This window comes from Geotrypetes seraphini, chromosome 14, assembly GCF_902459505.1.
Source record: "Geotrypetes seraphini chromosome 14, aGeoSer1.1, whole genome shotgun sequence".
NCBI classification, from domain to species: Eukaryota; Metazoa; Chordata; class Amphibia; order Gymnophiona; family Dermophiidae; genus Geotrypetes; species Geotrypetes seraphini.
Genome location: NC_047097.1, coordinates 3,452,984 through 3,480,160, shown reverse-complemented (window position 1 = coordinate 3,480,160; position 27,177 = coordinate 3,452,984). Strand labels below are relative to the sequence as shown.

General features: G+C 45.2%; 1 protein-coding gene across 4 annotated transcripts in view; it reads left to right on the top strand.

The window, feature by feature from the left end:
* HERC1 (HECT and RLD domain containing E3 ubiquitin protein ligase family member 1) overlaps positions 1-27,177 on the top strand; it is a 423,490-nt gene that overhangs the window by 369,636 nt on the left and 26,677 nt on the right. For all 4 annotated transcript variants that reach the window (XM_033919754.1, XM_033919753.1, XM_033919752.1 and 1 more), the window contains exons 67-71: positions 6,740-6,862; positions 9,916-10,018; positions 14,174-14,343; positions 22,236-22,374; positions 24,359-24,528. In XM_033919754.1, coding sequence (XP_033775645.1) covers positions 6,740-6,862; positions 9,916-10,018; positions 14,174-14,343; positions 22,236-22,374; positions 24,359-24,528 — 705 coding nt within the window. The remainder of the gene's footprint in view (positions 1-6,739; positions 6,863-9,915; positions 10,019-14,173; positions 14,344-22,235; positions 22,375-24,358; positions 24,529-27,177) is intronic.

Below are 27,177 nucleotides of genomic sequence, written 5' to 3'. Positions count from 1 at the left end.
GGGCGCGGTGTGGCTCTCCCCCTGTGGGCCGGATTCCGGGATCGGTCTTCTCCCTGTGCTGGGGAGCTTCCTGGTGGCACGGTAAGAGCGGGGAGCCTAGAGTGGGATTGCCATGGCAACTAAGGCGGTCCGGAAGGATCGGGAGCGGAGTAAGTTGCCAGATGCCAAGTTGGCGGATCCCGTGGCACCCCCGTCGCCGGAGGCTCCGCACTCATCCTGGGTGTCCGCAGTTACGGCAGAGGTTCAAGCTGCCCTCGAGAGCTCTTTGGGGGACAAACTACAGCGCATCCTTGATAAACTGGACACGCTGGACCAGCGATTTGCCTCCCTCACATTGGAGGTCAAGGAGACTCAGCAGAGGGTGAGTGCTGTGGAGGATCACGTCCAGCAGCTTGCCCAGGAGCAGTCCGCCCACACTTCAGCATTGGCTGTGTTGCGTGCCAAGGTGGATGACTTGGAGAACAGGTCCCGCCGGAATAACCTTAGGTTTGTTGGCCTGCCTGAATCGGTGCGGGACGTGGAGCTGGGGGCGCTGTTGGAACGCTGGTTGCCCGAGTCTTTGTCTCTATCATCTTCCTCGGGCCCCTTGCGGGTGGAGAGGGCGCATCGCTTGGGGCAGCGGAGAGAGAATGCTGACAGACCTCGAGTGGTCATTTGCCGTATCCTGAATTATCATCATAAGATGGAGGTCCTGCGTGCGCTGCGGCAGGGCAAGAAGCTCTTGTATGACAACAAGCCCATACTTTGTTTCCAGGACTACTCAGCGGAGGTATCTCAGGCACGACGCAGGTTTTCACCTTTATGCACCCGTCTCATCCAGCGTCACATTGCTTTTTCCCTGCAGTACCCGGCTCACCTGAGGTTGACACATCTGGGTAGAGCTCATCATTTCGACACCTTGGAGGCCGCGCAGCGTTTTGTGACGGAGATGTTGCCTGAGGAACCACTGCAGGGAGCGGCTGTGGACTGAGGAGACCCATATCTGGGGCCAGATCTGTGGTTTGAGTTTGGACTGGGGGTTTCTCTCCTCTCCCTTAGTGTTGGGTCTCTGTGTTTCTTGAAGGTCTGCCTGGGTGGTGTGTGTGAGGAAGGAGGGGGGTTGACCTGCCTGTTCTTTGTTAGTTAGGGTCTGTTCCTGGCCTATCTAGTTATTTAAGCATTGGGGATTTGGCTTGGGGAGTGTGTCTGCGGGTAGGTGGTGTGGCTGTGGTGTTCCTGGAGGGGAGGGGTGGGTTGAGTGTCTTGGGGGGTTTTGACTGATGGAGGCTGCTTTTACTATTCTCTGAGTTTTGGGGTTTGCGGGTCGGGGGGTATTGGTCATTATTCCCGTGGGAGGTGTAACTGGTTTCCTGGAAGTGATGCCCTTATTGGGGTGTCTTAGGTGTAGTTTGGGTGAGGGTTGGTTGTGGGAGGGGGATCGTGGGGTGGGGAGGGGGGTGGTTGGGAGGGGGGGGTTTTGAAGGGCTTCAGGGTTTCTGTGGTGGGGCTTTGGGGGGAATTTCGGGGGGGGGGGTATGGGAGTTCTGTGCTAGGGGATTGACTCGGTGGCAGGGGTATGGCTTGATTCTCGGGGCCAGAGGTGGCGAGAAGCTGGGGGAGCGGTGGCTGGGACGCTTCTCTGGTACTGTACTGGTTCTTTCTTCTTGTGTGATTTGGCTATTGAGTGGATTGCTCTTGAATACACTTTAACTTCTTGGAATGTTGGGGGGATCCACTCCCCCATTAAACGCTCCAAAATATTGCAGCGTTTGAATCGTTCTAAAACCTCTATTGCCTTTTTACAGGAGACCCGTTTATCCTCAGCGGAACATGCCAAGCTCTGTACCTGGTGGGTGGGTTCCTATTTGGAGGTGCCCGCCGTGGGGGGAAAGGGTGGTGTTATTATTTTGATCCGTAAGGGTCTTCGCCTACACACCCAGAAAGTGCTCCGCGACCCTAGTGGGCGTTACATAGTTGCCTTAGTGTTACTTGATAATAGGCCACTTTTGCTCTGCAATGTTTACGCTCCTAACAATCCTTCGGCCAGGTTTTTTAGGGGGCTTCGCAATCAACTCTTGCGGTTTGGAGATGTTCCGATGCTGGTGGGCGGGGACTTTAACGAGGTACCGGATCCAAAATTGGATCGCTCTGCTTCGATGGGTAGAGAGTCCTCCAAACTTTATACGGGCGGTCAACTTTTGGAATCCACCCTGGGGTTGCTTGATGTGTGGCGGGTGCTACACCCGTTGGAGAGGGATTACTCCCACTTGTCCAGGGCGCACGGGACGCTTTCCCGAATTGATTTTATCCTTATTTCTCGAGCACTGCTTCCCCGGGTAATGGGGGTTGATATGGGCCCCATTGAAATATCTGACCACGCTTGGGTGGGATTTCGGTGGACTTGGGGAGACTCTCCGACCAATAGAGGGTCCTGGCGGTTTCCTTGTTACCTGTATAGGGATACCCGTTTTCACGAGTTTTTGATACAGCGCTGACGTGATTTTCAACTTAATAATCAGCTGCATCGTGATGATCCCATTCTCTACTGGGAGACGGCTAAGGCGGTTTTACGGGGGGATGTCATTTCTTATGTGGCCAGGGAGTCGAAGCTGAAGCATAGGCTGATTCTGGCTTTAGAGCGGAAGGCGACTGTGTTGAGACGCCAGTACAGCAGGGCGCCCTCGTTCATGCTTCGGGCACAGCTTTTAGAGGTCCAGCAGGAACTGAATGAAATGTTGCATCTCCTGGCTTTGCGGACGAGGGAGTACTTTAAGTTTCACTTATTTCGGTTTGCGAATAAGAGTAGTCGATTGTTGGCCCGCCTGGCGCATCCGAGGGGCGGACCTGAGAGTATATCGGCTCTTCGGGGCTCTTCTGGGGTGCTGCATCGGTCGGAGGAGATATGTGAATTATTGTGGGAGTTCTTTGCTGAGGTGTATACAGATCCAGGCCCCGAGCTTTTGGATGGGCAACTTTATCTTGACAGCCTCGATTTGCCTTGTTTATCTCAGCGGGATGCTGCCGCTTTAGATCTTCCCATTACCGCAGAGGAGGTGGAAGGGGCGATTGGGGTCAGTCCGTTGGGCAAGGCGCCGGGCCCGGATGGGCTTCGGAGTGAGTTCTATAAGTTGTTGGTGACGGAAGTAGCGCCTGTGCTGGCTGAGGTTTATAATCTGAGTGTTGCTAAGGGTTTTCTTCCTCGCTACGTAAATCTAGCATCTATTATAGTTCTCCCGAAGCCTGGTAAGGACCCTCTTTTGCCTGCATCGTACCGTCCTATATCATTGTTGAACTATGAGGCGAAGCTTTTGGCTAAACTTTTGGCTACCCGCCTGGCGCGCGTTTTGCCATCGGTGATCTCAGACTCTCAGGTGGGGTTTGTGCGGGATAGGCCGGTAGCTAAGAATATCCGGCGCATCTTGTTAGCATTGGAACGGGTGGGACAGGACGGTAGCCCTGCCATGCTCATCAGTTTTGATGCCAAAAAGGCGTTCGATAAGATGAGGTGGGATTACCTTTTTGCGGTGCTGCGGACGTACGGTTTGGGCCCTTTCTTTTTCGGTGCGATCCGGGCGCTGTATAGTGATCCAGAGGCGAGGATTTTGGTTAACGGGACTTGCTCTGGCTTTTTTCCTATTTGCCGAGGGACTCGCCAGGGCTTCCCCTTGTCGCCGCTCCTGTTTGTGCTTTCTTTAGACCCTCTACTTCGGGAGCTTCAGGCAAATGCGGATATTCGGGGATTGGCCTTGGGAGACTCCCATTTTAAACTGGCGGCGTTTGCGGATGACCTATTGGTCTTTTTAACGGACCCGCAGCGTTCCTTGCCCGTACTGTTGGAGAGCCTTCGGGAATATGGAGATTTCTCTGGCTTCGCCTTGAATTTTGAGAAATCGGAGGCGCTGGCTTCCTCGGTTCATCTTCGGCGGTTTTAGGGGGACAGTTTCCCGTTGCGCTGGGCTAACTCCTCTTTTAGATATCTGGGGATCAGGCTGACTATGGATGTGTCCCAACTGTATCGTCTTAACATTGATAAACTCCTTGCGGATACTAAACTGTTGCTAGCCAAATGGCAGGCGCTGCCGCTGTCTCTGTTGGGATGAATTCATTTATTTCGTATGGTGGTCTTCCCGAGATGGCTTTACGTTCTTCAGACTCTTCCCCTTTTTTTGTTACAGAGGGATATTCGTTCCCTCACCTCCCTATTGATCCGGTTTTGTTGGGGTGGATGTAGACCTAAACTGAAATGGTCCTTGCTGGTGGGGCCTGCCTACGGGGGTGGTTTGGGGGTGCCTGACATCAGGGTTTATAACCAGGCCTGTTTGCTTCGTCATATTAGTGATTGGGTGTTGGGTACCTCTTTTTATATGGATCTTTCTCTGGAGCGGGATCATTTCTATCCTCTTCATCTATTGTATCTCCTACATGCCCCGTTATCTATACTGCCGCGACCCTGTAAGTGTAGTATTTTGTTTAGGTCCTTGTGGACAGTGTGGCATCAAATCCTTCAGTTGTGGAATCAGGACTCTCATACTAGTGTACTCCTCCCGTTGGTGGGGAACTTAGCTTTCCCTCCGGGGGTTGGACCTTCTGTGTTTGGTCGATGGTGGAACAGTTGCGGCATGTTCTGAGGGATGATGGGTCTCTCTTATCTTGTGCTGACTTGGCGGGGAGGGGGGTCCCTGAGATTGGACTTCCTTTTGCTTATTGTCAACTTAGTCACTACGTAGCTTCCCTCCAGGGGACTTCTTTGCGGGGGGATTTTGGGACCCGGCTCTGTACTTTTTTGGCTGCAGATCCTGATTCCAGGGTCTCTATCTCTGTTTTGCATGGCCGGATCCTGGATCTTTGCCCGCCGAGGTTTTCCCGGGTATTTTGGAGGCCTGGCGGCGGGACCTGGGTAGGGATTTGGGGGGGGAAAACTTTTTGTTAACTACCCTGAGACGCACTGCGGGCTTGGTCCATAGTGCTGACTTACGTGAATATCATTTTCGCACTGTTCTGAGGGCCTATGCTTCCCAGAGTCAGGCGTACCATATGGGTTGTATTGATACTCAATTATGCATCCACTGTTCGGTGGAGGTAAACTCTTACTTTTATGGTATTTGGAGTTGTGAGGGGATTCAGGTATCTGGACGGAGCTGGCCTCCTTTTTACAGGGCTTGTTGCAGACCCCTGTGCCAGTCTCAGTGCAGTCTATGCTGTTTGCCCATTTCTCTTTCTTGAATATGTACACTTCTTATGAAAAATTATTTCTCAGTAAATGTTTTATTTTGGGGAAGAAATGTATCTTGTGTTGCTGGCTTTCTTCTGAACCACCTTCTTTTTGGTATTGGAGGAATCGCCTTCATGAACTGCTGGGTTGGGAGGCCCGTTTGGCCTGTTCTTCTCGACGCCGGAGCAGAGACTTTGTTCACACTTGGACTCTGTATTTGAACATTTTGACTCCTGAGAGTCGTAGCCGTGTTTTGAATAGACTTCACCTCTGACTCTGTGCTTCTAAGTGTCTTTGCTGATCCCTGCCTACGAGTTTCTGTATCTGTGGGGGGATGGGGAAGGGAGGGTGGGGGGTGGGGGATTCTTTGCTGTGGGGTGGGGGTGAGGTGGGTCCGGGGAGGGCATAAGAGTCCAGTCCTCCGCGGTTGTAGATGAAAATGCATAACATGGTTGTTCTTACTGTTGTGTTTATTTTTGCTTAATAAAATAGATTTGAACATAAACTTTGAGTGCTATTTATAGAATAGTACCTAGCATGTTTTTAGTCGGTGCCAATTTTTCAGTGCCATTTATAGAATTCAGCCCATAGTCCTTTGTCACACTTTTTTCCCCAGCCCAGGATCCATCAAAATGATGTCGTCCAATCATAAGTTTTACAAATCCTGCTTTTCCGCAGAGAATCAAAATTAGTAGCTGTTTAAATAAATTTGGCATATATACTCGTATATAATTCATTCTTTACTGGCTTTTTGAAGAATTTCTAAAATATCTGATAGTAACATAGTAGATGACGGCAGATAAAGACCCAAATGGTCCATCTAGTCTGCCCAACCTGATTCAATTTAAAAATTTGTTGAGTTTTTTTTCCCTTCTTCTTCTTATGGTTTGTTTGTTTATACAATTCCCAAAGGGCACTGTAGATTTTTTTTTTTTTTTTAATTTATTTATAACTTTCAAATAAGATTCACAAGAATACACCTTGCTACATGAAACACAGAAAAGGAAAATAATTCAAGAAGGAAATAAAAAGAAAAATATTTTTTTTAAATAATATAACCAAATCTTAATCCCCTTTCTTAGACCACAATAACAGTGGGGGTAGTCAACTTATATTGCAAGGAGAAATTAAAGGCATATCATTTAAGGAAAAAGCTTAGTGTGATTCAACGACTGAATTATTCAAAAAGTCCCCTATTTTAATCATTCCTTGACGATCTTCTTGATATCTAAAAACTGCTTCAGATGGAGAACTGTAGATTTATGGGCCATGCAATAATATTTGAAAAGCATTTAAACATCCAAAAATTACTTAGGTGATTGACAAAATGTGTTTTGCAGAGTTTAGGTCTTTTGTTTCCTCTCTTATGTTTTATTTTTTTATTATGGACCAGAACAAACCTGAAAGAAAATTTGATCCGTCACATGACTGTAGTTTATCCATTTATTCATCTGGTTTAGGCTTTTGAATATCAGGATAGATGCCACTTTGTTCAAATGCAGCATTGGACATGAATATACAAAATAAGGAAATGTTTATTTTAAACAGGTTGCTTGTGGATTAAATCATACTTTAGCTGTGTCATCAGATGGTTCAATGGTGTGGGCTTTTGGAGATGGAGATTATGGAAAGCTTGGCTTGGGAAATTCCACAGCTAAATCCTCTCCACAGGTTAGTGTCTTTATTAGGGAACAGTGTAGCACATATGAGATAACTTTTTCTGTTGCTTGAGAGAAATGTGAATGGTGTATATCTGAGAAAAATCAAAGTTAATGGTATGAAGTAACCTGATAAGGTTCCTGTTGATTGGGCTTTTAGCCTAATATATTGGAATCATTCTGAATTAAGGGGGTCTTTTACTAAGGTGCGCTAGCCGATTTACCGCACACTAAACATTAGCGCATGCTAAATGCTAACGTACCCATAGACTATAATGGGCACATTAGCATTTAAGCGTGCACAAAATCGGCTAGCGCACATAAGAACATAAGAAACGCCTTCACTGGATCAGACCTTGGTCCATCTAGTCTGGCGACCCGCACACGTGGAGGCCCAGTTATGTGCTCCCTGTGGGAGACTCGGATTTCCCGTATCCCTCAATATGATTTGCAAGGAGGTGTGCATCCAACTTGCGCTTAAAACCCAAAACAGTAGTCTCTGTCACAACCTCCTCCGGAAGAGCATTCCAAGCGTCCACCACTCTCTGTGCGAAACAGAACTTCCTGACATTTGTCCTGAACCTGCTGCCACTCAGTTTCAGGCTATGACCTCTTGTCCTTGTCACATCTGAAAAAGTCAGTAGTTCTGCTTCCTGGCCTATTTTGTCAAATCCTTTTAATATTTAAAAAGTTTCAATCATATCCCCTCGCAGTCTTCTCTTATCGAGAGTGAACAGTCCCAGTTTTCCGAGGCGTTCTTTGTAGCTCAAATTCTCCATACCTTTGACTAGTTTCGTGGCTCGCCTCTGCACCCTCTCCAGCAGAGTTATATCCTTCTTGAGGTATGGAGACCAGTGTTGGACACAGTATTCTAGGTGTGGTCTAACCATTATGACGTCCTCCGATCTACTCGTGATCCACCTTAGTAAAAGACCCCCTAAAGATAGAATACTTTTCTAAGATGTTATTACATTTTTTAAAATTTTAATTTTATTGGAAATTTTTAACATAAATTAACAAGCAATTAAAAGCTTGTACAGAAATAGGATAAGTCATAAGGTAATCTTTTCATTCATTAAAGAGATTTTATAATTAAAAAATTTCCCTTGTAGTCTCCAGTAAGAAGAATCTAAAGGAAAATTACAGGAAGATCAAACATACCAAGAAACATAAAAAAAGGATTATTGCATATTTTTATGAATTATTAGACCCAAATTCAAAGACAACCGAGCACCTCAATTTAGGCACCTATATGGAATGCTTAATTTCTGCCAGTTGTAGGTGCCCTCCTTTTGGTCTGAAAATGGGATCCTAAAATTGAGGGGAATCAATATTCAGCCAGCAGCGTGTAGTGTCTTGTTGATGTCACTGGCATTATGCCTGGAAATTCAATATTGTGCCATGTACGAGCTCTAGCATTGAACTTCCAAGTTTAAAAAGCCAGCAGAAGCATAGCCAATTAAGTACGATATTCGGCACTTGACCAGCTATGACGAACCACATAAAGATAAGACTGACTTTTATGCGGTTTTATTTATGCGATTACCTTGGCCAGTTAAGTGCTGAAAATTGGCACTTAACGGCCAATTGCTGACTCTGCCCACCTGAACGCCCCTAAAATAGCCAGCTTTTAGTTGGGCACTAGCCAGTTAAGTGCTGCAGAAATGAACGGGTAACCCCAAACAAATGATTTTTAATCAGTCAGGAGCCATTTCTGGTCTGTCAAATTGCTTACTGAACAGGAGAGTCACCGCCAAAGGTCAATATCAAGCAAACTAACAGTTGTGCTGATTTGTTTTGTAACTCTGCTTTATTCTCTCAATGACTCAACATGTACATGTTTCAGCTCCAATGGCCTGCATCAGGAGTCTTTTTGTAGGAAAAGCAAATTGTACTTATCGAAACCTTACCAAGTTTTCTTCCTTTTTGTAAAAGCGCTTGATGTGTTGATACACTCTCACTATACAAAGTTTGTTTATGCTGAGGTTTCAATAAGTACCATCTGTTTTTCTGCAAAGTAAAAGACTCCTGATGCAGGCCGTTGGAGCTGAAACATGTACATGTTGAGTCATTGAGTGAATAAAGCAGAGTTTTGAAACAAATCAGCACCCTGTTTGTACATCTCCACTGTATGTTTGCTCGCTGTTAAATCACTTTTAATATGGAGCTTGAGGTTTCTACATTTAGGCCAAGTTTTTCAAGTTCTCAAGTGTTTATTAAAATTTGATAATGTCGCTTATCCAACTTCTAAGTGAGATACAGAGTAAAATATGGGGAAAACAGATAAAAATAAAAAATGCCAATAACAATTTTAAAAAAGAGCAAAAACCAATATTAATCAAATGGCGTAACTAGACAAGAACATCAACTACAAGACATTACAAGAAACAGAAGGGAAGTGGGGAAGAAATACAATTGAAATAGGATAGGAAACAAATAAGGAAGGAACGATAGGTAAGGGGGCACTGAAACTAGCTTCTTTAAATGAGAAACTAAAAAGGAACTTTGATTTTAAATGCTGAAAGCATCCTTAAATAAATGGCTCTTAAGTTGGCCTTTAAAGTGGTTTAGATTATTTTCTTCTCTTACTGGGGTTGGAAGAGTATTCCATAGTTGGGGGAGGCGACCACTGGAAAAAATGTCATGCCTCTTAGTCCCTATTATACGTAGAGAGGGAACAATGAGTAATTTCCAGTCAGAAGATCTAAGGATCTATTGATTCTCCTGAATTCAGGAAGCTAAGTGAGCAGCTTAGCGCAGAAAATCACTGCTGAACCTCTAATTGTTTTTCTGTGCTGGCCAGCTCATTTCTTAGACATTAGAAAACAAATGCTCGGTTTATTAATATACCACAAATCTAGTTTACTATTTAGATAGGTCTCGTTGTACACTGTTTGAGCAACCTTGGACAGCAAGGTAGAATAAAAGTAAAATGGAAAAGTATTTGTTTTTGGTTTAACTAGCTTTGATTTGTAAATGCAATTTTAAAAAAAATATATCTTTTCAGGAAGGAACTTGAAAGGTTTTAGGAAGTTTTTGCATACTGTAAATATGTTTTATTTTTAGAAAGTAGATGTTCTCTGTGGGATTGGAATAAAAAAGGTTGCCTGTGGGACACAGTTTTCTGTTGCATTAACCAAAGATGGTCATGTATACACCTTTGGACAAGGTAAGGATTTGATTTTCATTCATTTTATTTTGTTGAAAGCTGTTTAACCTTATTAAAGCTGGACTGTGGTTCCTGTATAGCAGTGTATCACAAACTGTGTGTCATGGCACACCAGTGTGTCTCCTGAGATTTCTGGTGTGCTGTGGTACACTGGGGAAGAGGAGAGGTCCGGCGCCGGTTGACTGTCTACAGGACGTGCCTCTCGTAAAGAAAGGCACGTCCTGTAATCAATCTCCCGACACCGGCACTTCTTCTCTCTGCCGGCCCTTCTCTCCAGCGCAGGCCCCGTTTAAAGGGCCTTTGTGCATGCGCTGATGTCTGCGCGCTAACATCATGCATGCACATGACATCATCACGCCAATGCCAGCGCACTTCTGAGTGTCTCGAGCCAGGGACACTAGGTTTAGTGAGCCCCGGATCGAAAAAGTTTGCGAGACACTGCTGTATAGGACAAAATCGCCCATCGCTGTGATGCTGTCATAATTAGTTTTACTATCTTGATTTTCAAAGAATTCGGATTGTGAGAGGGACAGAATAATAGGTGTACCTGCATGTAAATTGCTTTAATAGCTTTTGGGCTTGCAGGTGGTATATAAGAAATTAATAAAATAAACTGAAGATCACAGGAACAGTAAAATCAGATTATTGTCCATTTTGCTGTTCTTCCTACAATTTCTCTATATTATTTTGCTATAATTTGTGTAGCAAATTTATGGTAATTACATTTTTGGCATTTTGAAGGCTGTATGTCCTCCTTGAGTCCAAGATATTCAACAGGGAATAATTCTACAATTCGCTTAAATTTCACAGAAATTATATGAAATATGAACCTAACTACCTAGTTTTTTGTTGAAAGGTTTTTTCTAGTATCTCAATGATTTTTTCTATTCATTTGTGATATACACTAGTAGGTATATTATTTCACAATTATTTAGGTAATAGGTAAGCTAAAATGATCAGTATAATTTGCCCTGGCTCTCTTGGCCTCTAATAGATGAATAGTATATTTTAGGGGAAACTTGATAATTGGCTATTATAAAAGGAGATATCAATGGTGTGTTTGCAAAGCTTTCAAACTTTGCAGCACCCGCTGTGAGGCTGACAGTTTGGTTTTCTTGCCTTTCTCTTTAGTAGTACACTGGGTGCTATTGGATGCAAACTCTGCTCTTTGACATCTTTTGGCATAACACATCCGACACAACCTTCTGTACTTCTTTGAGGGAATAAGCAGTCGGGTGGACAATGGGGAACCCATAGACATCATTTACCTCGATTTTCAAAAGGCTTTCGACAAGGTGCCACATGAAAGGCTGCTTAGGAAGCTGTGGAACCACATGGTGGGAGGGGATGTGCACAGATGGATCAAGCACTGGTTGTCGGGTAGACTGCAGAGGGTCGGAGTGAAGGGCCAATATTCTGACTGGCGGGGAGTCACGAGCGGTGTGCCACAGGGATCGGTGCTGGGGCCGTTACTCTTCAACATATTTATCAATGACCTGGAAAAGGAGGCAAAGTGCGAGGTTATAAAATTTGCAGACGATACCAAACTGTGCGGTAGAGTTAGGTCCAGGGAGGAGTGTGAGGACCTGCAAAGGGACCTGGACAAGCTGGAAGACTGGGCAAACAAATGGCAAATGCGCTTTAACGTGGAAAAATGCAAGGTCATGCATATAGGGAAAAAGAACCCGTTCAACTACAAATTGGGGGGGGCATTGTTGGGAGACAGCAGACTTGAGAGAGACTTGGGTGTGCTGGTGGATGCATCACTGAAGCCATCTGCACAGTGCGCAGCAGCCTCGAAAAAAGCCAACAGGATGCTGGGCATCATAAAGAGGGGCATAACAACCAGGACGCGGGAAGTCATCATGCCATTGTATCGAGCGATGGTGCGTCCACATCTGGAATACTGCGTTCAGTATTGGTCGCTACACCTCAAGAAGGACATGGCGGTACTTGAGAGAGTCCAAAGGAGAGCAACGAAACTGGTAAAAGGGCTGGAACACTGCCCATACGCCGAGAGGTTGGATAGGCTGGGGCTCTTCTCTCTGGAAAAAAGGAGGCTCAGGGGAGATATGATAGAGACCTTCAAGATCATGAGGGGCATAGAGAGGGTGGATAGGGACAGATTCTTCAGACTGAAGGGGACAGCAAGTACGAGGGGGCATTCGGAGAAACTGAAGGGAGATAGGTTCAAAATAAATGCAAGGAAGTTTTTTTTCACCCAAAGGGTCGTGGACACTTGGAATGCGCTACCGGAGGAAGTGATCAGGCAGAGTACGGTACAGGGATTCAAACAGGGATTGGACGGATTCCTGAGGGATAAAGGGATCGTGGGATACTGAGAGAGGTGCTGGGATGTAACACAGGTATAGAAAGCTAATCAGGTAATAAGTATAGAAACCCAACAGGTCGTGCATGTGCAAGACCGGAGGGTTAGGGCTACGATGGGAAGATAGGACTTCAATGAGAAACCAAGGTGGCAAGGGAGCCCCTTCTGGTGATTCAGACAGGTCGTGACCTGTTTGGGCCGCCGTGGGAGCGGACTGCCGGGCAGGATGGACCTATGGTCTGACCCAGCGGAGGCACTGCTTATGTTCTTATGACAGACCCCTGAAGCAGGCGATTATCTGCCAAACAGGCGATTATCTGCCAAACATGGCTCTGTATCAGGTCTTTTTATTTGTTGATGCTTTGCCAATATTCTACACTTGTGTGCAGAAAAGTTTATAGTCCATTCCTACTTCTGTGTTCTTTGTCCAACTCATTACATTACATTACATTACATCAGGGATTTCTATTCCGCCATTACCTTGCGGTTCAAGGCGGATTACAAAAGGTTAGTTTAAGGACAGAATTACAATGAATAAAGAATTACAGCGTTACAGAATGACAGAATTATATGAATTGTAGAGCATAGCTAGAGATGTAATATGAAGATCTTGAGGGCTTTTAGTGGTCGTGTTTTTATTTCTGTTTTAGGAATTTCTTGAAAAGTGTGGTTTTTATTTCTTTTCTGAACGTCTTATGACTCAGAGAGTCATTTATAGAATAGCACTCATTTTTTTGGTCCACAGTAGTCACATTTTACAAACCTATAGGTAAAAGTTCTGTCAATGAACTAAATAAGCTAAAATACTTTTTTTAACAATTTGGAGGCACAAATTAAAAAAATAAAATCCCACAGAATTGGGGAGAATTCTTCTTTAATCCCTTGTGTAAAATTCTGGCTAAAACGAGCACTTTTTCAAAATCTGTGCATGCCTAAGAAAAAATTGGTTTGTGTATATGTGTATTCCTATTGTAAGTGAGGGAAAACATTTTCAGCCATCCCAGGCCATATACAAACCATGCCCTGCTTGAAATCTTGGCTTGGTGGGGATTCTCAGGTATAAAAGTGGTTTTCTGAGATTGCTATTTACGCATACATATTTTTAAAATGACCTCCTTAGTATTTGTTTTTAATCTTTTCCATTTGATATACTTTCCTGTTGGACCTTTTTGCTATTTCCTTTTCTTTCTTTAGGTCATCTTCAGAAGAAATTTGGTTTTCTAGCTTGTGATTTTTGGCTGATAGCAAAAACAAACAAACCATCTAATGGCTTCAAGTGTTGCCCAGTATGCAGGCAGATGTCCATCGCAAGGCCTGCTACAAGTTCCTGGGCCAGAACCACAAATGTAGTGCATTTAGTATCTGCTCTAGGATGTTTCAAAGGCAACAAAGATACACAAACTGAACTAACTGTCTTATCTCTACAGACCCAGTGCTGAAAATATTGAAAAAATGGCATGGACTGGTAGAGTGTTGGAGGCATAGATTTGCTGCCCCTCTAGCTTCTGGTCCCTGCCATTTACAATTCCAGTCACCAGAGGCTCGGTTTCAAGTTCTAAACAAATAACCTCCAAATGTAGTCAGTAATCCTGCTTAGACCTGTTGAAGCTATGGCTTTCTATCTTCAAAGAGAACTTGAAGTAATTTAATAGAAAAAGTTGCTTATAACATGAACAATGCTCAACTTTAAGCATCAACTGGCTCCATTCCTCTCAGAGTTTTCATTTTGATATGTTTTTTTTCTCAGCATAACTGTGTTAAATGAATTGAGAGAACATGTGAATTTTTTTGACTACAGTATTCAAATGTTTTTCATACATTTTTAGATCGTCTGATTGGCTTACCAGAAGGACGAGCTCGGAATCACAACAGACCTCAGCAAATCCCAGTATTATCTGGGATCTCTATAGAAGATATAGCAGTAGGGGCAGAGCACACACTTGCTTTATCATCTGCTGGAGATGTGTATGCCTGGGGCAGCAATTCAGAAGGGCAGGTAAATATTGTGATTGATCTAAACAAGTCTTCAGGATTGTCACTGAAATGGACTTCTGTTTGGCAACAACTTTACAAATATTTGTGCCTAGGATGTTGACATCCACAGTTAAATGAAAAAGGTAGGGATAATGAGATGCTTCCACTTGGATTGTCTGGGGAGAATCCCATGGTTCTGTAATTCTTTCAGTCAGCTGCCTTACTGCATCTGTTTTGAGTCTCTATAGGAGCACACTTTGAACCCGCAGCCAGCTCTTTCTACTTCCTCCTCTTTCATGGTGGAGTGAGTGCATTTTCTTGGCATCCTGTTCCCAACAGTCTGCTCTTGGGGCATGGACTCCTCTGGCAGAGCTCCTCGGTTGCACAGGTGTCTAAGCGTTCCTTCCTTCCAAGCACAGGTGGATTGGTACTCCCAGATATGCAGGCCCACCGTGAGGATGTCGTTCTCCATAGACATAAGAACATAAGCAGTGCCTCTGCCGGGTCAGACCAGAGGTCCATCCCGCCCAGCAGTCCGCCCCCGCAGCGGCCCAACAGGTCATGACCTGCCTTAATCACCAGAAGGGACCCCCTTGCCCCCCTAGGTTTCTCATCGAAGTCCTATCTTCCCATCAATGTCCTAACCCTCCGGCCTTGCACCTGCACGACCTGGTGAGCTGTCTATACTTATGCAACACCCCAGCACCTCCCTCAGTACCCAACGATCCCCTTTTCCCTCAGGAATCTGTCCAATCCCTGTACTGTACTCTGCCGGATCACTTCCTCCAGGAGCGCATTCCATTTGTCCACGACCCTTTAGGTGAAAAAAAACTTCCTTGCATTTGATTTGAACCTATCTCCCTTCAGTTTCTCTGAGTGCCCCCTCGTACCTGTCGTCCCTTTTAGTCTGAAGAACCTGTCCCTGTCCACCCTCTCTATGCCCCTAAGTATTTTGAAGGTCTCTATCATATCCCCCCTGAGCCTCCTCTTTTCCAGAGAGAAGAGCCCCAGTTTATCCAGTCTCTCAGCATATGGGCAGTTTTCCAGCCCTCTTACCAGTTTCGTTGCCCTCCTTTGGACTCTCTCAAGAACTGCCATGTCCTTCTTGAGGTGCGGCGACCAATATTGAACGCAGTATTCCAGATGTGGGCGCACCATCGCTCGATACAGCGGCATGATGACTTCCCGCGTCCTGGTTGATATGCCCCTCTTGATGATGCCCAGCATCCTGTTGGCTTTCTTCGAGGCTGCTGCACACTGTGCGGATGGTTTCATGGATGGATCCACTAGCACACCCAAGTCTCTCTCAAGTCCGGTATCTTCCAGCAATCTCCCCCCCATTTTATACTCGAACAACGGGTTCTTTTTCCCTATGTGCATGACTTTGCATTTATCTACGTTAAAGCGCATTTGCCATTTGTTTGCCCAGTCCTCCAGCTTATCGAGGTCCCTTTGCAGTTCCTCACACTCCTCCCTGGTCCTAACTCTGGCGCAGAGCTTGGTATCGTCTGCAAATTTTATAACCTCACACTTTGCCTCCGTTTCCAGGTCATTGATAAATATGTTGAAGAGTAGCGGCCCCAGCACCGATCCCTGTGGCACACCGCTCGTGACTCCCCGCCAGTCAGAATATTGGCCCTTTACTCCGACCCTCTGTAGTCTACCTGACAGCCAGTGCTTGATCCATCTGTGTACATCCCCGCCCACCCCGTGGTTCCACAGCTTCCTAAGCAGCCTTTCATGTGGCACCTTGTCAAAGGCCTTTTGAAAATCGAGGTAAATGATGTCTATGGGTTCCCCTTTGTCCACCTGACTGCTTATTCCCTCAAAGAAGTACAGAAGGTTTGTCAGGCACGACCTTCCCTTACAGAATCCGTGCTGGCTTGTCTGCAGTAGGCCATTTTTCTCGATGTGCTCGCAAATACTGTCCTTGATCATTGCTTCCACCATCTTCCCTATAACTGAAGTCAGGCTCACCGGCCTGTAGTTCCCGGGGTCACCTCTCGATCCCTTCTTAAAGATAGGTGTGACATTCACCAGTTTCCAGTCCTCTGGTACCTCTCCAGTTTTCAAGGATAGGTTGCAAACATGCTGGATTGTGCCCGCTATTTCCTGACTTAGTTCCTTTAGAACCCTTGGGTGGATCCCATCCGGACCCGATGATTTGCCGCTTTTCAGTCTGTCAATCTGCTTGAGGACATCCTCCCGACTTACCTCCCCTTCCCCTTAGACTTCTCCCAGCAAGTTGCTGTTACCTGGTGTTTCCCTCGCTGTCTGATCGTGAGTTCCATCGGACCCCCGTCCTCCTCCCTGCAGTCAGCCCATTCAGCATCTTTTCTTGATACTGCTGTCCGAAGCGTCATCAGGTCAGGTGTCGGCTTTCCCCCTCTCTGTAGTTTAAAGCCCTCTCGATCTCCTTCTTTACGTTGGCTGCTAGTATTCTTGTTCCCGCCGTGCTCAGGTGCAGGCCATCCCGCCTGTAGAGCTTGCTCTTTCCCCAGAAGGACGACCAGTTCCTCACAAAGTGGAAGCCCTCCTCCTTGCTTTTGCAACAGTGGCTCTCGAGGTCCCAGCTGCCTCGGTGACATTCTTGTCTCTAGCGCTGGTTTGTTCCAGTTGAGCACTTTGGCAAATAATGGCTTAACCTTCTCAGCTTCTCTTCTCTGGTGTAGCTGATGTTACTTATGCTCTGTATGTCTTTATCTGGGTTCTGGTTCAGGCGTCAGCATCTTCAATGTCTGCTCGCAGTTTGCTATGGCTCGACTCTGGGCTGGTGTATCCTCCTCTACAGCTACTCTTGCAAGACTTCCTTTTCAGGGGCAATTTTTCTTTGGCTAAGGCCTGGATGACCTCATGAATTCTGTGGTGGACTGTTATCCTAAGATCCACCCCATCAAACCTATTCTTCTGGAGATTCGGGATGCTATCATTTTTGAGGTTCTAGGCATTCCCGCACTTCTTCCAGTTCCACATCTCAGAGCTTTTCCCAGAACTACAGGCAGAGGTTCATTGGTTCCAGATGTAACCAGCCCTCCACCTCTTGTGCAGTTCCCTCTGCTATACAGGTATGCTGACACCGGACCGAAGGAGGCAGACTCATAGTATTTCTGCAGACCTGGATACGCATCACGTCTGACTAGTGGATCCTGGACATCATTCAGTCAAGCTACAAGCTGGCCTTTTCTCAGCCTCTGACAAATTGGTTTATGGACTCCATCGCAGGGCGTTCAAACCCAACGGTCACAGTGCATGCCACTGTACAATGATTGTTGGATATTCAGGCCATGGAATCGATGCCGTCTCAGAAATCGGGCTCTTCTTTATTGCACCAAACAAAGGCTCCAGTGCTTGGAGACTACTCCTGGATCTTATTCATGTGAATACAGCGCTCAAGGTCCAGCGTTTTTACATGGAGATAGTGCTGTCTGTCATAGCAGTGGTGGCCTCAGGACAGTTCCTTGCCTCTCTGGTTCTCACAGGGGCTTACTTGCATCCTGAATTTCTCTGTGTTCATGTTCTAGAAAATCTATACCAGTTTCAACTCTGCCTTTTGGGCTGGCGCCGGCGCCTTGTACCTTCACCAAGGTAGTGGTGGTTGTGACAGCTCTCTTGAGGAAGATGGGATTGGCCCTACTTGGCCAATTAACTGATCAGGGCTCTCTCGTTGGCCAAGGGTTGGCGCCCAGTGGATCGAGTGGTCCAAGTCCTGGAAGGCCTGGACTGGTTGGTGTATTGCCACAAAGAAAAAGAACTTTCACCCCGTCACAGTCCCTGGTATATCTAGGGGTCTTGTTCAACGTGGCAGCTGGCTGAGCTTCTCATCCAGAGGCACGCCAACAGTAGCTGTGTTCTCAGGTTTATTGTCTTCTGGACAAAGCTGCTGTCCCAGGTCCTAGGGTCCATGGCGCCCTCCACTGAAGTGGTCCCATGGAAGAGGGCACATGTGCATTCTCTGCAGCTTGTGTTGCTCTCCCTTTAGGTTCCACTGGCAAAAGCATTACAGTCAGCTCTTCCTTAGACTCTGGAGGCCCAGGCCCAGCATGAATTTGTGGCTCCTTCCGCAGTACCTCTCCAGGGGCACACCGCTGCAGATTGCGCCTTGGGTAATTGAGACGACAGATGCCAGTCTCTGCGGCTGAGGAACCCATTGCAACCGTTGTCCCATTCAACCGTTGGCCACCTTCTCAACAAACATGGTCCATCAACCGATTGGAACTGCAGATCATTCGTTTGACTGGTAAAATTGCAGTCAACTCTGGTGGGCCAAGCAATTTGAGTTGTCTTCATCAATACAACAGCGGTGGTGTATGTCAGTTGCCAGGGAGGAACAGAGAGTGCTTCTGTGGCTCAGGAAGCCCGCCTGCTCTTTCTCTGGGCAGAGCATCATCTCCTGGCCCTTACAGCAGCACTTGTGGTTGGAGTCGACAATGTTCCAGCAGTCTTCCTTAGCCAACAGACCTTGGATCCTAGTGAGTGGGAGCTGTCCTTGGCAGTGTTTCAAGCCATTGAAAGTCAACCGATTCTTCAGTTGAAGATCAGAGCCCAGAAGCAAGGGCTTAAATTCTCTAGTACAGCCGTGGTGCAGGAAGTCCTACTGTAAATTTTTCTTCCCTTGTTCATGATCGGTCAGGTCCTCTGCTGGATTGCAACTCATCAGGTAAGGGTCCTTCTGGTGGCTCCAGAGTAGCCTTGCAGACTGAGGCACGCAGATCTGATGCATCTTTGCATGGGTTGCAGCCTTCAGTTGCAGGCTCTTCCAGACCTTCTCTCTCAGAGTCCAATCTGCATGGAAGATCTCAGTTGCTTTGTTCTTACAACATAGCTATTGAGCGCAAAGTGTTAATGCGCAAAATATATTCTGATATTGTTATTTCTACTCTTCTGCAATTTAAGACATTGACTACTGTGCCTGCTTACTCTATGGCGTGGAAGACTTTCCAACTTTGGTGCGACCAGGAATGTGTGGAGCTGTATTCTGTAGTGCTAGCCTTTCTATAGGTGAGCCTTGATAAGGGCCTCACAGTGGCTTCTCTTCATGTTCAAGTCACTGGGCTCTCTTGTTTCAGATCCTGGGACCAGAGTCCTTTACTTACATCTCACCCTGACATGGCCAGATTTCTGAAAGGTGCTCTCCACATTAGCCCTCCACTCAAACTGCCGTTCCCTTCGTGGGATCTTATCTTGGTTGTCTGGCCTCACTAAGGCTCAGTTTGAGCATCTGAAAGACACTTCTCTCTTGGACCTAATGCTAAAAGCGGTTTTTCTGGTCGCCATTACTTCAGCGAGACATGTCTTTGAACTCCAGGCTCTGTCTTGTAGAGAGCCTTTCCTGAGGATCTCAGAGACTGGGCTCTCTCTCCACAGGGTTCTTTTATTTCTGCTGAAGATGGTGTCTGCATTGCATGTTACTCAGGAAGTTCATTTGCCTATTTTTCAGCCTACTGGCTCTAAGTAGCAGGACTGCATTTTGCGTAACTCGGCTGTCCACAGAGTTCTTCTGCATTATCCTGAGGTCACAAATGTGTTTCATCTTTCTGACCATCTTTTTGTGCTGACTCATTCATCTAAGTGGGGCACTCCCACTTCGAAGGCCTCTATTTCCAGATGGATTCAAAAGGCTATTTCATCAGCCTACATTCTGTGTGGTAACCAGTCTCCTGTTTCTGTTAAGGCACATTCTATCAGGAGTATGGCCTCATTGTGGACCAGGTTAAGGCAATCTTCCCTGCTCATGTATATACTCCTAATTAAATATAGAGGCTACAATCTATCTGTACTTTCAGCTTTGAGGAAGACAAAAGAGAACTCCCTTAATCCCTTCTATAAAAGGCTGCCCAAAATTAGCACTTAGAAAACCTAGACATGTCCAGGAGTGGCTGTAAATACTGTTGATAAATTAAGACATCCATTCAGGGTAGGGGGCTAAGGAAGTGAAAAGGGGGAGAGGGAGGGGAAGAGGTTTCTGTTAATTCAAAGTTTATTAGGGGCAGGAAGTTATAACAAAGCTTTCTGCCTTGTGGATGGTGACAAGCTAGTTTGAAATAGGGTTGTGGGTGGGTTTTGTGGGAAAATATGATGACTATTGGTAATTTGCTTTGACTCTGTTCAGCTTTACCATGTTTTGTGTTGACTGCTATGTGCTTGTTTTGAATCGTTCTGATGAATATTAATAAAATTGTTTTGAAGTTAAATTAAGACTTCCATGTGCATTCCTTTTCTGAAATGGGAAATACATATGTAAATGTTAATTATGCCCATGCTCTGCTCCCTTGCCATCTGCATGCACTGCAGAAAATCAGGTTTTCCGTGTGTATCCAAGATAATATGAGTAAATGCCAATGTTTACATATGTAAATCATAAATAGAGCTTCTAAAATAACCACTATAGCTTTATAAAATCTGGTACTTACATATGTAAATGTTTGCACATGTTTAACACCCTGCATAAAGCCACTTTTTTTTTTTTTTTTTGCATGAGCCTTTTGTAAAATACCTGGAAAATCTTGAATATCCCAACTTATATGTCACTTTTCTGACCTAGACATCATATGCAAATAGAAGCTTCATGGAATTTAGGGACCTAGTTTACCAAGTTGTGCGCATTAATTAATTAAATTTATTTATTTATTTTAAAATGGTCACACCACCTACACCTAGGTTGTTTCCACACACAATAAAACAATAACAGACAAAAATCACCAACAAAAAATCTAATGAAACAACTATAAAGAAATGCAGTGCCAAAATAATTATCTCCAGCAATATACAATTTAGAAACATTCCAACAAACCTGATGAAATATCTCAGAAATAAACAGGCACAAAAAGTTGTGTCTTCAATAATTTTTAAAATCAAAACCCATCTGAACACATGAAGCTGTCCAGAAAGAGCACTCCATAGTTTTATACCTGCAATTGAAAAAAATAGAAGCCCTGGTATCAGCATAATATGCCTTCACTGCCCAATCTAAAGCTAAAGCATCCCTCCTGCTCCCAACTTTTTTGGTGCCAGAGGTGGGCCGTGCCGGTTGGGAGGGGAGTGCAAGGGCTGTGCCAGTCGTGGGGGGGGGGATGCCGTGCTGCATTCATGCAGTATTTTTTTTTTTTAATTCTGATGGCAGGAGGGAGTTGGCATCCCTCCTGCTTTATTCTCCGGGAGGGGGGCAGGCAGAGCAGAGCAGGGCAGGCAGGAGAGATCAGGGCTGGGGGGTGTCGGACAGGGCCAGTGTGTCGGGCCAGTGCCCGATCTCTCTTCCCTGCTCGCCGGACTCTCCTGCTCTCTGCCGCCGTTCCCCGCAGTGCAGGCCTGCTTTAAAACCACGGACTTGCACTGCAGGGAACGGCAGCAGAGAGCAGGAGAGTCCGGGAGCAGGCAAGAGAGATCTAGGCTGAGCCCTGACAGCAGTGACGGGAGGCTGCTTCTCCAGTCACTACTGTCAGGGTGTGCGAATGAGCAGGGATTGCTCTGGCCATGGGTAGGGGGTGTGTTAATGATCGTCCCCATTTGCATGCCGGCCTTTACTGAATTCGTCGGCCAGCATGCAAACGGAAACGGATTGTGCACAGTTTGGAGATTTAGTGAATCCTGGCCTTTGTGTGTGGAGTGGGTAGAGACTGTGCCTCACAGTTACTATAGAAGTAATTAATGCATATTAATTGCTACTGCAGTAGAGGTGCAATTAGTTACACCTCTAGAGGTGTATTTGACTGCTTTCCCACATTAGCTGCTGTTCTCTTAATATGTAATAGTGAACTGTGCTCTGTGGTCATGGCACAGTATCCTTCCCCGTCAAACACAAATTTTATGTTAGGTGCCAAAACTTTCCATTCATAATGTTATTTTATGTTTAGTGGTGTTGAACATCATTAATTACATTGTCTCCTTCATTAATTTATCATTTTTATTAATTCCCAGCTTGGACTTGGACATACAAACCATGTCAGGGAACCAACTTTAACAACTGTTCTGCAGGGAAAGAGCATTCGACAGATTTCAGCAGGGCGTTGTCATAGTGCGGCCTGGACTGCTCCTCCAGTGCCCCCAAGAGCACCAGGTATTAACAAATAATCTTTTATGCATAGCTGTTTGTTTTTATCTTTCTCACCAATGGCTATTAGACAAGGCATTCCAAGATGGTGCGTGGTCTTTGTTTATAAGTCGTATGGGGACAGACTTAAAGATCTCAATCTGTATACTTTGGAGAGGGGAGATATGATAGAGACATTTAAATGCCTACGTTGCGTAAATGCGCATGAGTCGAGTCTCTTTCATTTGAAAAGAAGCTCTGGAATGAGAGGGCATAGGATGAATTTAAGAGGTGATAGGCTCAGGAGTAATCTAAGGAAATACTTTTTTACAGAAAGGATAGTGGATACATTGAAAGGTCTCCCAGAAACTGTGTCTGAATTCAAAAGGGCCTGGGATAGGCACATGGGATCTCTTAGAGAGAGGAAGAGATAATGATTACTGCGGATGGGCAGACTGGATGGGCCATTTGGCCTTTTTCTGCCATCATGTTTCTATTTGTTTCTAAGATATCTAAACTAGAAAATTTGAACCCTTCCGTTTTAATCTGGCAATGGGAGAATTCAAGCTGCATGTGATAGTGAGCTCACCTTTGGAACCTAATAAGATCATTTCTAAGATCATAGTAGAGCTGTTTTTGTACTGTAATGTAATAACAATTTTTAAACAAATTTTTTTTTTTTTTTCAAACTAGTGTACAATGAAAATAAACCAAATATCACTAGGTTTTTTTTAGTGTGACTAGAATAATACTTATTATATAGTTTGTTGTATTTTATGTAATATGTGCTCATCTTTAATGTCCTATGAGCCTATAACAGATAATCATAATTTTTTGATATGTAACATAAAATCTATTGGTGCCTGCTTACTTTGAGAGGGGGAGAAGTGGAGGGGCAAAGGGTAAGGAAGTCATATTGGCAGCAGGGGCATCAAAGCCTGTAACATATGGAGAGGTTCAGTGAAAGTGAGGAAAGGAAACAATTGAACTAATATGCAATGGACTGCATTAACACTGTCAGTGTTTTGACACAACAAAGTGTCTTCCTCAGGAGTTCGATGCAACTAAAACACCATCTCTGGTTGATCATGCATCATCGATGTCTGAGAGTCACTCGCAAAAGAACAAAGTACATTTAGGCACAGGATAAGTGTACTTTGTTGGGTCAACACAGTCCAACACACATTAATTTGATTAAAGACTTGGGGGTCCTTTTACAAAGGCGCGGTAGCGGTTTAACGTGCGGAATATCGCACGTTAAACCGCCTGCCGCGCTAGTACCTAACGCCTCCATTGATGAGGCGTTAGGATTTTAGGCTGCCGCGGAGGTTAGCGCGTGATGAAATGTCCAACGTGCTAACCCCCTTAGCGCGCCTTGATTAAAGGAGCCCTTGGTTCCTGTCTGGAGGTCATCTTTCCTTTCCCCACTTTCATTGAACTGTTGCTTGTTTCATAGGGATTGTTTGATTTTTATTTTTTTTTTTTGGGGGGGGGGGTTTGTTGTGTTTTTTGCTTTGGCATATGGAGAGGTGTCATCCCACCCCATACTATACCTGTGACACAACCCAGTTTTACTAAAAATTAATCTGTGCGTAATAATACATGGCGTTTACAACTGTAAAATTGTACATACAACCCTTGAGTGTAATGTGAAACAAACAAATATATATATTTTTAGGAAGATGGTATATAAAACTTTTATAAACAATTCAGTATTTCTGGCAAAGTGAACTCTGGTCCTTGAAAATTCATGCCTCATTAAATTAGTTTATAAGGCGCCACCTGCCTTTGTCAATTTTGCTATACCAGCCCAACAGATATCCCTTTTAAAAGTATTCTCTTGCAGAATTTTTCCCATTCTTTTCATAACACCTATTAGATGCTTTTCTCTTTATATTACCATGGACCCTCAATTATTTCTCCCTGATGCGATAGTGAAAAAGGCAAGCTGAAGGAATAATGTATTGGCATTTTTCTATTTTATTATCTGATTTTCTTGGTTCTGTTTTAGGTGTGTCTGTACCCTTGCAGCTTGGTTTACCTGACATCATTCCTCCACAGTATGGCTCCCTGAAGGAAGTGAGCGCACACACAGTTAGGGCCAGACTTAGGCTGTTGTACCACTTTTCAGATCTCATGTACTCCTCATGGAGACTACTGAATCTCAGTCCTAATAATCAGGTAATGTAAAATCTTGTGATTTATTTATTCAGCACCTAGATTCCACAGATCTAGCCTACTTGTCCTATGTGAATCACAATAAAACATGTACAACATTTGCTTTGATTTGCCCTGCATTAGAGAATGACACGGTAGTTGTTACCCGCGGCTAGCCGCAGGTAACCCGCCAAAACGGTGACCAAAAAAAAAGGTCACCGCGAGTTCGGAGACAAGGCCATTCACCGCCCCGTGGAGCGGTGAATGGTAACACAGGGCAGTGAACAAGTAGTGAACGCGCGGTGAACGAGCGTTCGATCTGGCAGCCCACTCTCTCCCGCCGGCCGTCCATGCATCTCCCTCCCTCCTTTTCCCTTACCTTTTCTTCTTGAAACTGGCGATTTCTATAAGGCTACGAGCTTTATTACAGCCGGAGCCTTGAAGTCGCTTTGCGTTGCCTGCTGGAAAGTTTTCTCTGACGCAACTTCCTGTTTTCGGTTGCATCGGAGGAGACTTTTCTAGCAGGTAACCCGATGCGACTTCAAGGCTCCGGCTGTAATACAGCTCGTAGCCTTATAGAAATCACCAGTTTCAAGAAGAAAAGGTAAGGGAAAAGGAGGGAGGGAGGGAAATGCACGGCTGGCCGGCGGGAGGGAGCTGCTGGACCACGTGAAGGGTGCTGGGGATGGGGGGATGGAGAGGAGAAGACGGGGACGGTGACGGGGCAGTGAAAGAGACAGCGGGGACGGTGACGGGGCGGTGAAGAGGACAGCAGAGACAGGGACAGGGCGGTGAAAGGACCAACGGGGACGGGGCGGTGCAGGTGATGGTGGTCCGGGGACGGGACGGTGATGGGGACAGAATTTTTCCCCGTGTCATTCTCTACCCTGTATTAAAGGTACTATATCAAATGTTAATAAACATAAAGGGCCAGATTCTATAATGGTGCTCAAAATTAGGTGCTGGGAAAAATTGGTGCTAAGAACTATTCCAGTATTCCCCAATCTTTGTCAAGCCACAGCACACTAAATATAGTGGCTGTGGCTCAAGGCCTTCCAGAATTGCGTGACGTTGACGTGATGATGTCACATGCATGCTCATCACGTCAACATCCGCACATGCACGAAGGCTCCCAGCCAGCAGGGAAGACGCGAGGAGAGGCACTGGCGCCAGGTGATTGCCTACATGATATGCCTGTCGCTGCAAGAGGCACATCCTGTAGGCAGTCAGCCAGCACCTCTCTTTCTCCCCAGCGTCTCGCAGTACACCTGAGATTTCAGAAGGCACACGGCACTATTCTATAAAAAACTAGCACCTTTTATAGAATAGCTCTTAAGCGAGGATCTCACACCTGACTTTGGGCATCAGACTTACACTGCTGAAACCTGGTATAATGCTAGTGCCCAGGTTAGACACACATATTTATCAATGATCTAGCAATGGGAATGACTAGTGAGATAGTTAAATTTGCTGATGACACAAAGTTGTTAAATCGCAAGAGGACCTAGTGAGACTGGAAGACTGGGCGTCAAAAGGGCAGATGACGTTTAATGTGAGCAAGTGCAAAGTGGTGCATGTGGGAAACAGGAGCCCGAACTATAGGTACGTGATGCTGGGTTCTTTGTTAGGAGTCACTGCCCAGGAAAGGATCTAGGTGTCATCGTTGAGGATGCATTGAAACCCTCACCTCAATGTATGGCAGAGGCTAAGACAGCAAATAGAATGTTAGAAATTATCAGGAAAGGAATGGAAAACCAAGATGAAAATGTTATAATGCCCTTGTAACGCTCTATGGTACGGCTGCAACTTGAATACTGTGTGTAGTTCTGATTGCCATATCTCAAAAAAGATATAGTGGAATTTGACATTCTAAACATATTTTAAATTCAGTGAACCAATTAAACTCAATTTAAGCATTTAATCATATTTTGTGACTGAACAAGCATGGAGAACTTGCTTCCTGTCAGAACATAATCAGACTTTGGGATTGGGTCCATATTTGTAAGGATGAATTTAAGTGCAAGATATTTGCCAAGCAGGAAAATACCCTTGCTGACGGACTTAGTCAGCATATTCACTCAAGTGATCACTTGATCATATAGTAGCACTCAGGCCCAGATGCACTAAAGCCAGTGATCATCGCTAAGCCTGTTTTGACAGCTTTAGCGATGATCGCATATGTGGATCCAATCCAGAAAACAGCTCACCGCGTGGTTTTCTGCACGATTGCTCATTCCCTGATCCGACCCATGCAAATAAGCTCATTAATATTAAAATGCCATGTAAACTAGTAAAGCAATTGATGCTCTAACATGGCTTCCCAATGCACTAAAAAAAGTGATCGCTTTTAGCAATCCAAAAATAAGCTAGCCCTTTTTTTAATGGGTACATATGCTGTGCATGTTACACATGCACAATATCTGCCCTCTGTCAAAAATTACAGTCTAGAGGACACTCGATGAAGTTACAGGGAAATAATTTCAAAACCAAAAGGAGGAAATTTTTTTTTCACTCAGACAATAGTTAAGCTCTGAAACACATTGCCAGTAGTGGCAAGAGAGGATAGTGTAGCTGGTTTTAAAAAAGGTTTGGACAATTTCCTGGAGGAAAAGTCCATAATCTGTTATTGAGAGAAACATGAGGGAAGCCACTGCTTGCCCTGGATCGGTAGCA